Source organism: Gigantopelta aegis, chromosome 10 (genome assembly GCF_016097555.1).
Source record: "Gigantopelta aegis isolate Gae_Host chromosome 10, Gae_host_genome, whole genome shotgun sequence".
Lineage (NCBI taxonomy): Eukaryota > Metazoa > Mollusca > Gastropoda > Neomphalida > Peltospiridae > Gigantopelta > Gigantopelta aegis.
Genome location: NC_054708.1, coordinates 72,266,875 through 72,279,054, shown reverse-complemented (window position 1 = coordinate 72,279,054; position 12,180 = coordinate 72,266,875). Strand labels below are relative to the sequence as shown.

Sequence of the window (12,180 nt, the reverse complement as noted above, 5' to 3'; positions counted from 1 at the left end):
ACATTGTAAACATGACTTTTTAGCTGTCGGTAAAGGGCTCTCCTGAGCTGCTTGGGCCGAAGGATCAATTGATCCCCTTCGGTAGGATTATTCCTGAGGTGCTTGAGTCGAAGGATCAGTTGACCCCCTTGGGTGGGATTATTCTGAGATGCTTGGGTCGAAGGATCAATTAACCCTCATTGGTGAGATTATTCCTGAGGTGCTTGGGTCGAAGGATCAATTAACCCTCATTGGTGGGATTATTCCTGAGGAGCTTGGGTCGAAGGATCAATTAACCAACCTCAGTGGAATTATACCAGTCCCAACCACTGCCCCACAACTGCAAGTCCTACACAATGAAATTTGTTTTATAGTTGCATGTTTAGAAAAAGTTTAAAATGTATTTTAAAAGTTTAATTTGATGTTTTAAAAGTTTATTACATTTAATTAATTAATGAATTTATTTATTTTAACATGAATTGAACAGCTATGGTTACAACTATTAGTAACACTAAATATGTTTATAGTAGGCAAGACATTTAATTCTGCAACATTTTTGTCTGATGTTTATATGTTATATTTTGTTATGTTTTCAGAACATGATTCTGATATGTATATTATGGTGGATAAACGTCAAGTTGTTGTAGATGAAATTCTTACATTTTATTTGATGGTGAAAAATCCAATCTCTCAGTCGACATATCAAGTCCAAATAGCAGAGGATGTTTCCTGCACTCCCAGCTTCACTTCAGTTAACAACAGCAAGAAAGGCCAATATTTATGTAGCACAGCAAAATATTATGCTACGAAAGGAGGAACCTTTGAAGCAACAGTGAAAAATATTGTCAAAGGTGGTGTGATGTCCAGTAATACTGTAGAGTTTAGAGTTATTTACCCCGATTCTGTGGTCAATGAATGCTTGGCACATATAAAAATCAGTGGAGTTTCCCATAACATCCAATCAGCTTATTTGTACCACAGAGGGCAGGACTTGAAATTCACAGTGTCTGCGACAACAGTATGCAGTAATTTGTCAGCAGAAACCTTTAAAATAATGGAATATGAATGGACATTCAGTCAGTATAGATATAAAAGTGACGAACATTGTCACAGTGATGCTGATCTTGTTAAAGTAAAGATAGCTGGGTTAAAACCTAGTGGAAAAGGTGATTTACTGTTGCCTAAAAGAACATTGCCACTAGGATACTTTAGTGTCTGCTTGAAAGTCAAGTGGGCTCAGACACGCAAGACTAATTACTCCAAAGAAACATGCGTAAGTACAGTGAAAGATATCTTCCTGATTACTTGATTAATCACAATACTGTCCTTTTTTAATTAATGTTGAAATACTTTTTTTTTTTTTTTTTTAAATCCCACTGCCCTTATTTCCTTCCAGTTTGGCAGCTTCTCCTAATTATCTTTCACTTTCTTTTGCTCTCCATCCCAGTCTGTGTCTCTCCAATCAAGACTGATGGCTTGTCACTTGGGGCCATTCATACCACACACCTGCATTTTAATTTCCATCTACTTTTTTATGGGCTTAGTCTGACCACTTTGAAGCATGTTTGTACAATGGTCATTTCAGACATTGGTCAGAGGCACTTGTAACTACCTACTGTACTCCGTGACTACTTGTCATTTTGAAATACTGGCAATATATAGTTAATAACAGCATACTAATTAAATATTGTATTATAAGTCAAGTTGTTAAGTAGTTTCCTGCGATTTATATTTTCCAGTTATTGTGTTTAAAAAATAATAATTAGTTTTTGTAAATATGATACACACCACAAAAAGATCCTGAATTAGGCCAGCTTTTGGATTGATTCTTTTTTAAAAAACTCAAGTGAGTGAAAAATCATACCTCAAAATGTTAAGAAGTGGGGAAATTACACTCCTCAAAATATTTTGGAAGACATTTGACGGGTACTTGATAAAACATTAAGACTGCTTTGCTTAATATATTAACTGTTCTCATTGATCTTATAAACCAAAATTATGTTTCTACCATGCCTGGTGGCTAATTTAATGAAGAAAGTAGACCATACACATGTATTTGCAATACAAAATGGCCATGTAAACGATCATAACATATACTTGGTAGAAATCCTACCATAAGCGTACGAGACAGGGGGCAACTACCTCCAAGTGCTGGAGCAAATCATAAAATTTGGGCAAAAAACGATAGAAATATTTGTGCAAAATGAGATGGCCTGAAAACTTTTCACCTAGCTTGTATTTCCCTCATTCTACCCACTATATTAGATGTCAAAATTAGCAGTGATTCATTTGCAACCTGTATGGCAGTAATGCTAATACGAAAAATAATGTTATCTAGATTCAGGCATTTTTGTTTAATTCAGGCTAAAATCTGCCTGCATTCCCCCCCACCCCTTACAAAAATAGGAGTCTGTTTGCCTATGAATCCTAGAGATGATCTTTGTCAGTTTTCAGCTTCTTCACAAAATGTTTAGCTAATTATTATATTCATTATTTTCTCTCTTAGGGATTTTTCAAGATGATTGTAGCTCCTTTGACAGCTGTTGTTGTCCCAACTACAGCATACCAGTCCATTCCAAACAATCAACCAGTAATACTAAATGCTTCAGCAAGTTTGGATCCAAACTCTGGAGATAGTTCTGGTATCATGTGGGTATATTTAAACTTTTAGATCAAAGTAAAAAATATTTTAATATTCATAACCAAAAGTAAAAAAAATAAATTTAAGTACTCTCTTGAAAATAATTTCATAACTGCATGATTTACCATGTATGTCATTTATTATGTTGAAGTATTTTCTGCTTAAATTGTTGTATATAATTATTAAGAATAAGACCTGAAGGAAATATATTAAACTGAGGTAACTTCTTCAATATTAAATTATATTTTGGTTGTTATTAACATTTGAGGATCAGAAACCATAGTTCATTAAAAGTCACCAAAATGTTGTTTCACCTTTTAGGAAATTGATCAGTGTTTATATCCTAATTTCATATCATGATTTGAATTTATTTGTATTTGCAAAACATTTATACTTTATTTCTTCAATGTTAGATACGAGTGGTATTGTCGTATGAAGAAAACTAATGACAGTTGTGCTTTTGCATCACGTTTACAAGCCGAGTTTGTTCCAGACAAGCCACACATAATGCCAGTGACAGGTATTGCACCGACTGTCATTTCAGACATACCCTATGTGTACTAGTTACTGGAGAGATAACAATTGCAAAACTGAAACAAAGGTTACATCTTTCCTACCTGGCATCCCATCTGTATCCCCATACACTTTCCTAGCTATCACCCCCTTTCCTATCATCTTATCATGTCCTCTTTCCATATCATACCATCTCGGTCCCAGTCCTCTTTTCCTACCATCCCATCCCATCCTTTATCCATATCCCCATCTCATCTCTATTCCTATGCCCATTAATTCCTGCTGTCCCATCCCAATCCCAATCACTCCCATCTCATCCTATCCCATCCTGTCCCATCCTATCCTTATTCCAATGCCATCTCACCACATCCCATCCTTTCCATATGCCTAAATAGCCATCCTTTTATGTCATTTAACAAATACAACCATCCTTCCATCTGTCCATTTTGATCACATCCAATTTTATTTTATTTTCCTTTTTTTTTTTTTTTTTTTTAACCTTTTATCCTGTGTTCTTCCCTCCAGCAAATATTATGTGTACTAATTTCATATTTTAGTTATGTTATTCAAATTACCAGCACAAAATTCTTGTTATTAATATAATTTCAGTCCTTTTTGTTGTGTAGTGTAAACCACATTAATATTGCAATGTTTATTTTGGGGCAAATACATGCCTTAGCACATGTTTGTGGTATGTAAATGTTGTGAACAAAAGTTGGTATGTACATTACATACGTACATATATGTATAAATTGACTTGAAGTTGGATGTAAACAACATGGAATACGCACACATTTTTGACACCCGTTTTTCCATATTGTATTTCATCCCATTCTGTATAATCCTCCTTTTTTTCTGTTAGAATACTAGCCTATGTCCTATACACTTTTGAATGCCTTTTTTAAATACACATGGATAATAGTTTTGAAAAATAATTGTAAAACATTGATACATATGCAGTACTCACACTGGAAATCATTTAGTTTTAGCCAATTTTCAGATATATGGAGTATTTCCTTGAAACTTATTTTAAAATAGCTATAGATATAATAAAACAAAACAAAAATGATATTCTAACACTAAATGCTGTAGTCACTTTGTTCAACTGTTAGCATGTGACTAATTTGTCAATGGACAGGGTGAGCCCTGATATGGAACCTTTTACTGCCATCAACAGAATCTGTCCTGATCATCCCCAAATTGTACTTGGTGATGAACCGGACCTATGTCCTGACTGTTGTGATCAGCAAAGACAGCGTGCCCAGCAGCAGTGCCTCAGTGACCATCCACAGCTCCTCATCAACTGCCCCAGACTTCTCTATCAGGTACACCTTTTTAATACAGTGCTATTCAGACCACAGGTTCCATCAGAAATGGTCTTGCTCCATCACCAGGCCTGGGTCCATATTTTCGAAGCTCTCTTAGTAATACGAAATAGTAAAACCATTGTAGGGTGTGACGTCACTACAGCACACGCCATAGTGACGTCATAGCTTACGATAATTTTACGATTTCGTAGGCTAAGATTGCTTCGAAAATATGGGCACTGGTGCTTATAAAACTTTTAGAGTCTAGACTCGACACTCTAATAGAGTCTGAGACAGTAATGTCAAGACAATGCCATATACATTTTATGCATGTGACGTCATTAGAGATTGAGTCTGGACTCTAAAACGTTTTGTAAGCACGGGCCCAGGCCTCTAAAAATTACGAGAGCGGTAGTTTCGTTCGCATGTCATTCGCGTATGTATAGTTTTGCGTAACCCATTTATGACATCATTTACATGGTCATGATGGGTTATGTAAAAACAAAATGGGATATCAGAATTTCGTTTTGTGTCACTGATAAATGGTTTACACAGATTTCTAACTCTCAGAGGCCTGAACACAATGTTCCTCAAACAGATGCAGTTAAAAATGATTCCTGTATAACAGGCATGTTTTCAATGATAGTACCTCTTTATTTCTTTATTTTCCTGTGGAATGGTTTTAATAAGTTTTTGGTTTAAATATTAGAAAGCAATATGAGTTTTATCTTGCCGTGATGAAGCAGAAAGTTGACAAATAAGTATTACTTTTCTAATGGAAGTATTGGCATCAATTTTTTAGTTAAGTTCGACATTCAGTTTTCGTATTTATAGGTGCATTCTGACAAACTATCATAGACTTGGCTAGATCAGTAAAATGTGGTTTATAGATGTATGTTTTGATGTTCATCTCAATATATAAATGTTTCAAATGTATTAAATTTTAATTTTTAATGAAAATACTTTTGTGTTTATTTCAGTGATCAATAAAACTTTGTTTATTCTTATCACTGCTTTTCCCAATATCAGTTGAGAATCTTGTATTATTCTGCTTGTATCAGTTTAGAGAATTAAAAAAAAAAAAATTCTTAATATTAATCTCGCTAATCTTGTATTATATTCCCAATGTCAGTCTAGAATGTTATATTATTTTTCAAGTATCTGTCTAGAATGTTGTATTATTTTCCCAAGTATTTGTCTAGAATGACGTATTATCATTTTCCCAGATGCGTATATAACTGTGGAGAAGTGGTTGCTCCAGCTAAGCTTTTGGCCCTGGAAATGGACTGTGAGAACTGTGGTTCTGATGATGTCAGACTGATGAAACAGATGTGGAAGCTGTCCAGTCAGAAAGATGGTGTCATACCATTTTCAGTTTGGGTGCCCAAGTCACTTACAGGAAACAGGAAGAAGTCACTGGTGCTTCAGGCAGGGACACTCAACATATCTAATGTCTACCAGTTTGAAGTTGAAGGTGAATACACCCTGGCTTTCTTGTTTGATTTGCCTTTAATTCAGTTCATTTTTATATATACTTTATTTGCTTTGCAAAAATCTTTGCTGAGTGCATGACTTATTTACAAATATGCCAAACATTTTATCATTTGCAAACAATTAATACACAGTATTTACATAGTTCACCTTGGACAAGTCCACAGTACTTATCCAATAGCAAGGAAGGAAGGAAATGTTTTATTTAATGATGCACTCAACACATTTTATTTACGGTTATATGGCGTCGGACATATGGTTAAGGACCACACAGGTATTGAGAGAGGAAACCTGCTGTCGCCATTTAATCGGCTACTCTTTTCGATTAGCAGCAAGGGATCTTTTATATGCACCATCCCACAGATAGGATAGTACATACCACGGCCTTTGATATACCAGTCGTGTTGCACTGGCTGAAACAAGAAATAACCCAATGGGCCCAACTTGTTTTTAAATTCCAATTTCATTTAATGGATTCTTTTGTAATTTTGTTTTATGTAAGTAATACTTTATACCACGAACATTTTTTTTTACCTTTAAGTCGGATAATTTGAGGAATTAAGTAACTACTTTTCAACTGTGTAGTTTCTGCATGTCTGTGTGTGTGGTATTTGATATTTAGTATTGTTGTCAGGACATGCGAAGAACAACATGGTGGGCACAGCAGTGTACAAATTTGTGACGAACTCGCCGCCACGTGGCAGGTCATGTTTCATAACTCCAGCGTCTGGACGGGCTCTCGTCACCCACTTCACGGTGACGTGTTCCGGGTACCACGACCCACATACGCCTTTGATGTATACAATCTACCTGAAACAGAAAGGTCTATCAGGTAAATGAGAATATTATTTAAGGTTGATATTTTAATTTTAGTTAGAGAATGGGACTTTCTCGATGATAGAAACAAAATTAAATTAAAAGTAAAATATTAATTTCATTTCAACTTATTTCTGTGGTTATATCTAATTAAGGTTCAAGCACTATCCTGGGCACACACCTCAGCTATCTGGGCTGTATGTCCAGGACAGTAGGTTAGTTGTTAATTGTTAGTGAGAGAGAAGAGGGTGTAGTGGCCTTACACCTACCCACTGAGTCGTTAAATCTCACTCTGGGTGGGAGCCAGTACTGGTTTGCGAACCCTGTACCTAAAATTAAAAAAAAAAAATTAATGTTTGTTTCTTGAACCCTGAGCTAAAGCAATGAAAACACCTGCTCTGTTTTAGGAGCAAAGATGAGTGTCTCCTTTTTCATTCGTATGGCAACAGCGGCTCAGTTTGTAATAGGAATGCAATTGGAATCATTCAGGGTTTTGGGGTGGGGTTTTTTTTAAATGCTTCTTTTTTTTTTTCTCTCGAAAATTATTTTTCAGTAGACAGGAAATGGGAAATATGCTATTAATTAGAGTTGCCTTAAATTTAAAGGTAAAATTCAGTTTTAATTATCACTTTTCAGATACTCTATTGTATCATGGATATGAAAGTACTATACGGTTTATCACACTTCCAGAAGGGTCAGAAGAACTTGGTTTCAAGCAAACATTAATAGTCAGCATAAGTGATTCCTTTGAAACCAGTACAGATTATCCTATTTCTGTCCAGGTAAATACACATTTGAAATATGTACATGTAAAGAGGATATTGTTTTTAAGACATACAATTCAACTCTGAGCCATAATCTGTGCATTAGTACTTTGATCCCCATTCAGCTCTAAGCCATAACTTTTATTACAAAAGTGCAGGAGCCAGAATTATATACTTTGATTACCACTTGTTATTAATCTGAGTCATATGCTATAATATTATGTATGTAAGATATTTTGGTGATCCATGTGATGTTCAAAATACATTAAAGTGTATATATATATCCTCAAATTTTGAAAGGTGATAGTGAGACAGCATCCAGGAGTATTTCTCACAGATTTTGTTAACTGTTACTGCGGAATAGCATTGTTTGAAACAAGTTTATTTGTATTTGTCTTAAAACTTAATTTGCTTATGCTGGTTTTTCAGGTTCGCAGTCCACAAGATGGGAAATTGAACACAGTGAAATTGTTAAGTGATATCACCAAGAACCTTAATTTACATCAAGACACACAGGGTACAGCATATGATTTTTATAATCAAGTTCAGTATCAATATTTTAGTATCTTTTATACAATAACATCAGGGGGTTCTCAGGCTTGTCAAAATAAGCTGGCAACTTCATGCATAACATGACATCCACACCAGTCACATTTTGAACTAAAATGTTCTCATCACATTATGTGCTGTCGAGTATGCTAAAAATATGGTATTTCGGAGTTACCAGCTCATAAATACAACTTGCTTATGTTCAGATGTATTTGTCAGGAAGTAGGTTAGGTTCCATCAAAATAATCAACAACAATTAATGACAAATTTAGCTGTTTTCAGTAACAATAAAAAAAAGAATCTGTAAAAAAACATAACAAAACTTTTTAAAACAATTTTGTTACACTATCAATTAAAGTTTATTATTTTAGCGATTTGAATGTTTGAAATATTTTGTAAATTATAAATGGCATAATTTTTCCAATTGAATGACCAGCATTTTTGCACAAATTTATAGTGTTTGATGACACATTTTAGGTGTATGCTTTAATTTTTCTTTCAACAATTTATTGCTATTTTTCTTAAAAATTTAAAACTGGGACTCGGGAGATTTGTTTTCCAGTTACAACTAGTAAATATGAGCTTCACAGCATTTGTGACAATATTTTGATTGAAATGGTAATTATGAGCACACTCTGAATGCAGCATACATATAACTACATTATTTAGGAAAATTCTCACAATATACAGGTAGCTGCCTAGTGTAAAATATAATTAACACTAGGGATTTTTAAAAAAAATCTTTTCATTTTTTTTTCAAGTGAATAATTTAGTATGTAGTATTGTGTTCTGTCAGTGGGCCCATTAAGCTATTTCTCATTCTAGCCAGTGCACCACGACTGGTATATCAAGGGCCGTGGTATGTACTACCCTGTCTGTGGGATGGTGCATATAAAAGATCCCTTGCTGCTAATCGAAACGAGTAGCCCATGAAGTGGCGACAGCAGGTTTCCTCTCTCAATAATTGTGTGGTCCTTAGCCATATGTCTGATGCCATATAACGGTAAATAAAATGTATTGAGTGCGTCGTTAAATAAAACATTTCTTTCTTTCATTCTTTCTTAATACACACATATTTGTGATCACTAATATGCGGTTTAGATTCTTATTTCAGGATTTCTTAGACAAGCAAAGAATGTACTAGAGATGCTTGGGAAAGAATCAAAGAAAAAGACAATTATTCCAAATGAAGAAAAAAAGCAGAAAGCTGAAGTATTAATTGATTTGTAATTGACATAATTATTATATTTTGTTTATTTTGCTTCTGTTGCATAAGACATTTTTTATTTATCTACAATCACAAATAATTTAATTTTGTACTTTTGATCGTGTTGAAATATATATAATTAATAAATGTTTAATTGGACCTTATGACTAGTAGTTCTGTATTTTTAATCAAAGCTTATAATCAAAATCTAAGTAATTTTATCAAGTTTTAAAAAAAAACTTTAAAAAAATTAATAATATAATATACAGCATTAGAATATAACGTTAGAGTAAGCAGAATGTTATATGGTTTCATTTCTTATAGAATTTAGTTTTTATAAAGCAGTTACTGTATTAACTGTAAGCATAATGTTACAGACCGTTATAGTAAACTTAACAAATCAAACACTCATGTTTGTTTGCACTCCCATCTTCATTTCTGTGTCAGCTTGATAAAGTGAAGGAAAGATAGAGGTGTTACTTTTCTGGTGGCAGTGGCATCACCTTTTGCATTTAGCTTCATATGTTCAGTTTTACATTTAGCTCCATTTCTCACAAGCTACCATATATCTTCGCCTATAAGTCGAATTTTTTTCACCCAAAAATTATTTTATAACTTGGGGGGTCGACTTATAAGAGGGTAAAAAAATTTCACCCAAAAATATTACTGTTTTGGGGATTATTTTACAAGTTTTAATGTACATGTAAATCCAACACCAATAATACTCATGTACTTAAATTGGTTCCTAGTTGTACTTTTCATCTACCCCCCCCCAAAAAAAAAAACCCACCTATAATCTTTCATTATTGATTGATTAATATTCTTTATTATTTAACAGAAAATAAAATTAACAATAAATTTGACTTGTAAAATTTAACTCTTATTCATCCAGCTTTATACAACCAGAAAATGTTATCACTGACCCAAGTATTTAACGTGAAATACATGTATATAATTTTGAACGTACATTTTTCAACTTCAAATTGTAAAAAACCAACACGTTTTTGATGTGTGTCATAGTTTATCGGACATATTAGTGAGTCTAATTTCCAAAAAAGATTTACAGAAGAACTTAACTAATATTTAAACAAATGTTTTTTTTTAAAACCCTAATATTACGATCCATGTTTATGACGTTTTCACCAAAATTATTTTCACTTTCAATCGACGACAAGTAATTCCATCCATCATCTACTTAAAGTCTGTATTATCAGTTATTTTTAGCTAATAATCCTTTACAAATCTTCAGTTTTTATTAAATAATAATGTCCAACATGTTTTAAAAGAAATAATTATACGAATAGCGAGAAATCGAACCCATGTGTGCATTACATCATCAATAAAGTTGACACAAATTTAGACATTTTTTTGTTTTCTTTTCGATATTGCGATAACAACTTAAATAGGAATACCAGTCAACAATACACACAACATGTTCGATTGGCATTCTACTATGTTGTATCATTCACAGAATCAAGATAGATAACTTCTGTGAATGTTGACAGCTGTGTTTATGAAGACTGGTCACCCAGAGAATGGGTTTTTACGTTTGTTTTGCGCATCTCGACTGCAGTCGAGAATTGGAGGGAAAGAGTTAAAGAAGAACCATTTAAATTAAAAAAAATTAAGTATAATGAATAAAAGTGTCATATAGCAAGTTTTATGGTGGGTGAAATAAAAAAAAACATTCTGTGGAATTCTTATTTTAAAAATAATTTTCTCAAGGTGCTTTTCTTCATAAGATATTTCCATCAAAAATGTTAAAAACAATTCATTGTTTTTAAAAAATTTTTGATGGAAATATCCCAAAAAAGAATTCAGCTGATAAACTATTTTTGTTCCTTGATGTTATAACACCAGTGTTATTATTTTGTTGTAGATTCGTGAGCGGGTGATGGACAGTCTTCAGTCTGTGAAAATAAAAGATAAAGAAACACTTTTTCAGATAAGTGACCTTGTAGCAGACATAGTGTCACAGGAAGACAACATGTCAGCCAACATGGAGGTAGATTATAACTTTAACAAACATTTAGCCAGCAGGCCACCTTTTGACAAGCCATGTTCTTCTGATGTAGGTTTTCGTTTTTTTAGATTCATCAATCTACAGTTGGTTAGAGAATGCCTGGTTACTGTCTAAAGATATCAGCTTTATCCTATGAAGGTTAGAATGGTGAATGCTGTGACAAGCAGTGTTTGCCATTTGATCTCAGCAGGATAAATATAAAGTTTGTTTTGTTCATTGACACCACTAGAGCACATTGATTTATTAATCATCAGCTGTTGGATATCAAACATTTGCTAATTTTGACAGGTAGTCTTAGATTATTGATTACTTTGTCACCTATAACCTTTTCACCTAGAATAGCTATAAACCAAAACAAAATACTTCTTATTCACATCATGTATTTTATACTAAAAATATCATTAAAGTAATTTATAATTATTAGCCTATATTTTAAGTTTGCATCATTTGTTTACATTGTGGAGTCAAAGGCAGGGCTCGCGCTGTCGGTAGCCAAATTAGCCATTGGCTAATTTTTACAAAAAATGGCTAATAAAATTTGTAAGTGGCTAAAATTTTGGCTAAGCCATTTTCTGTCTTCTGATGTGAACAAACGGTTACATTATCTATCCGACACCTCAAACATAATAATAATACCAAATATTCAATTAGCGTAATGGCAATCTCGCGACCGGTAACAAAAAAATGGTGCCATGTAGAATTCAGCTTAGGCCTTATAATGTTTGCTTATTTTAATAATCACGGTTATTAATTTTAACGGCATGCATTCAACATGTATGACAGCAATGTCTGGAAGATCTGTAACTTGTTATTTTTACTTTGTAAAATCTTTGAACCAAAGTAATAAAAACAGCCCGACAAAGCGTGTCAATTTTAATACACATGCCAGT

General features: G+C 33.4%; 1 protein-coding gene across 2 annotated transcripts in view; it reads left to right on the top strand.

The window, feature by feature from the left end:
- Positions 1–12,180, top strand: part of LOC121384314 (polycystic kidney disease protein 1-like 2) — a 43,907-nt gene that overhangs the window by 12,105 nt on the left and 19,622 nt on the right. For both annotated transcript variants that reach the window (XM_041514647.1, XM_041514646.1), the window contains exons 7-16: positions 576–1,252; positions 2,486–2,628; positions 3,034–3,140; positions 4,311–4,458; positions 5,667–5,914; positions 6,566–6,763; positions 7,384–7,529; positions 7,941–8,028; positions 9,175–9,272; positions 11,147–11,272. In XM_041514647.1, the coding sequence (XP_041370581.1) occupies positions 576–1,252; positions 2,486–2,628; positions 3,034–3,140; positions 4,311–4,458; positions 5,667–5,914; positions 6,566–6,763; positions 7,384–7,529; positions 7,941–8,028; positions 9,175–9,272; positions 11,147–11,272 (1,979 nt within the window). The remainder of the gene's footprint in view (positions 1–575; positions 1,253–2,485; positions 2,629–3,033; positions 3,141–4,310; positions 4,459–5,666; positions 5,915–6,565; positions 6,764–7,383; positions 7,530–7,940; positions 8,029–9,174; positions 9,273–11,146; positions 11,273–12,180) is intronic.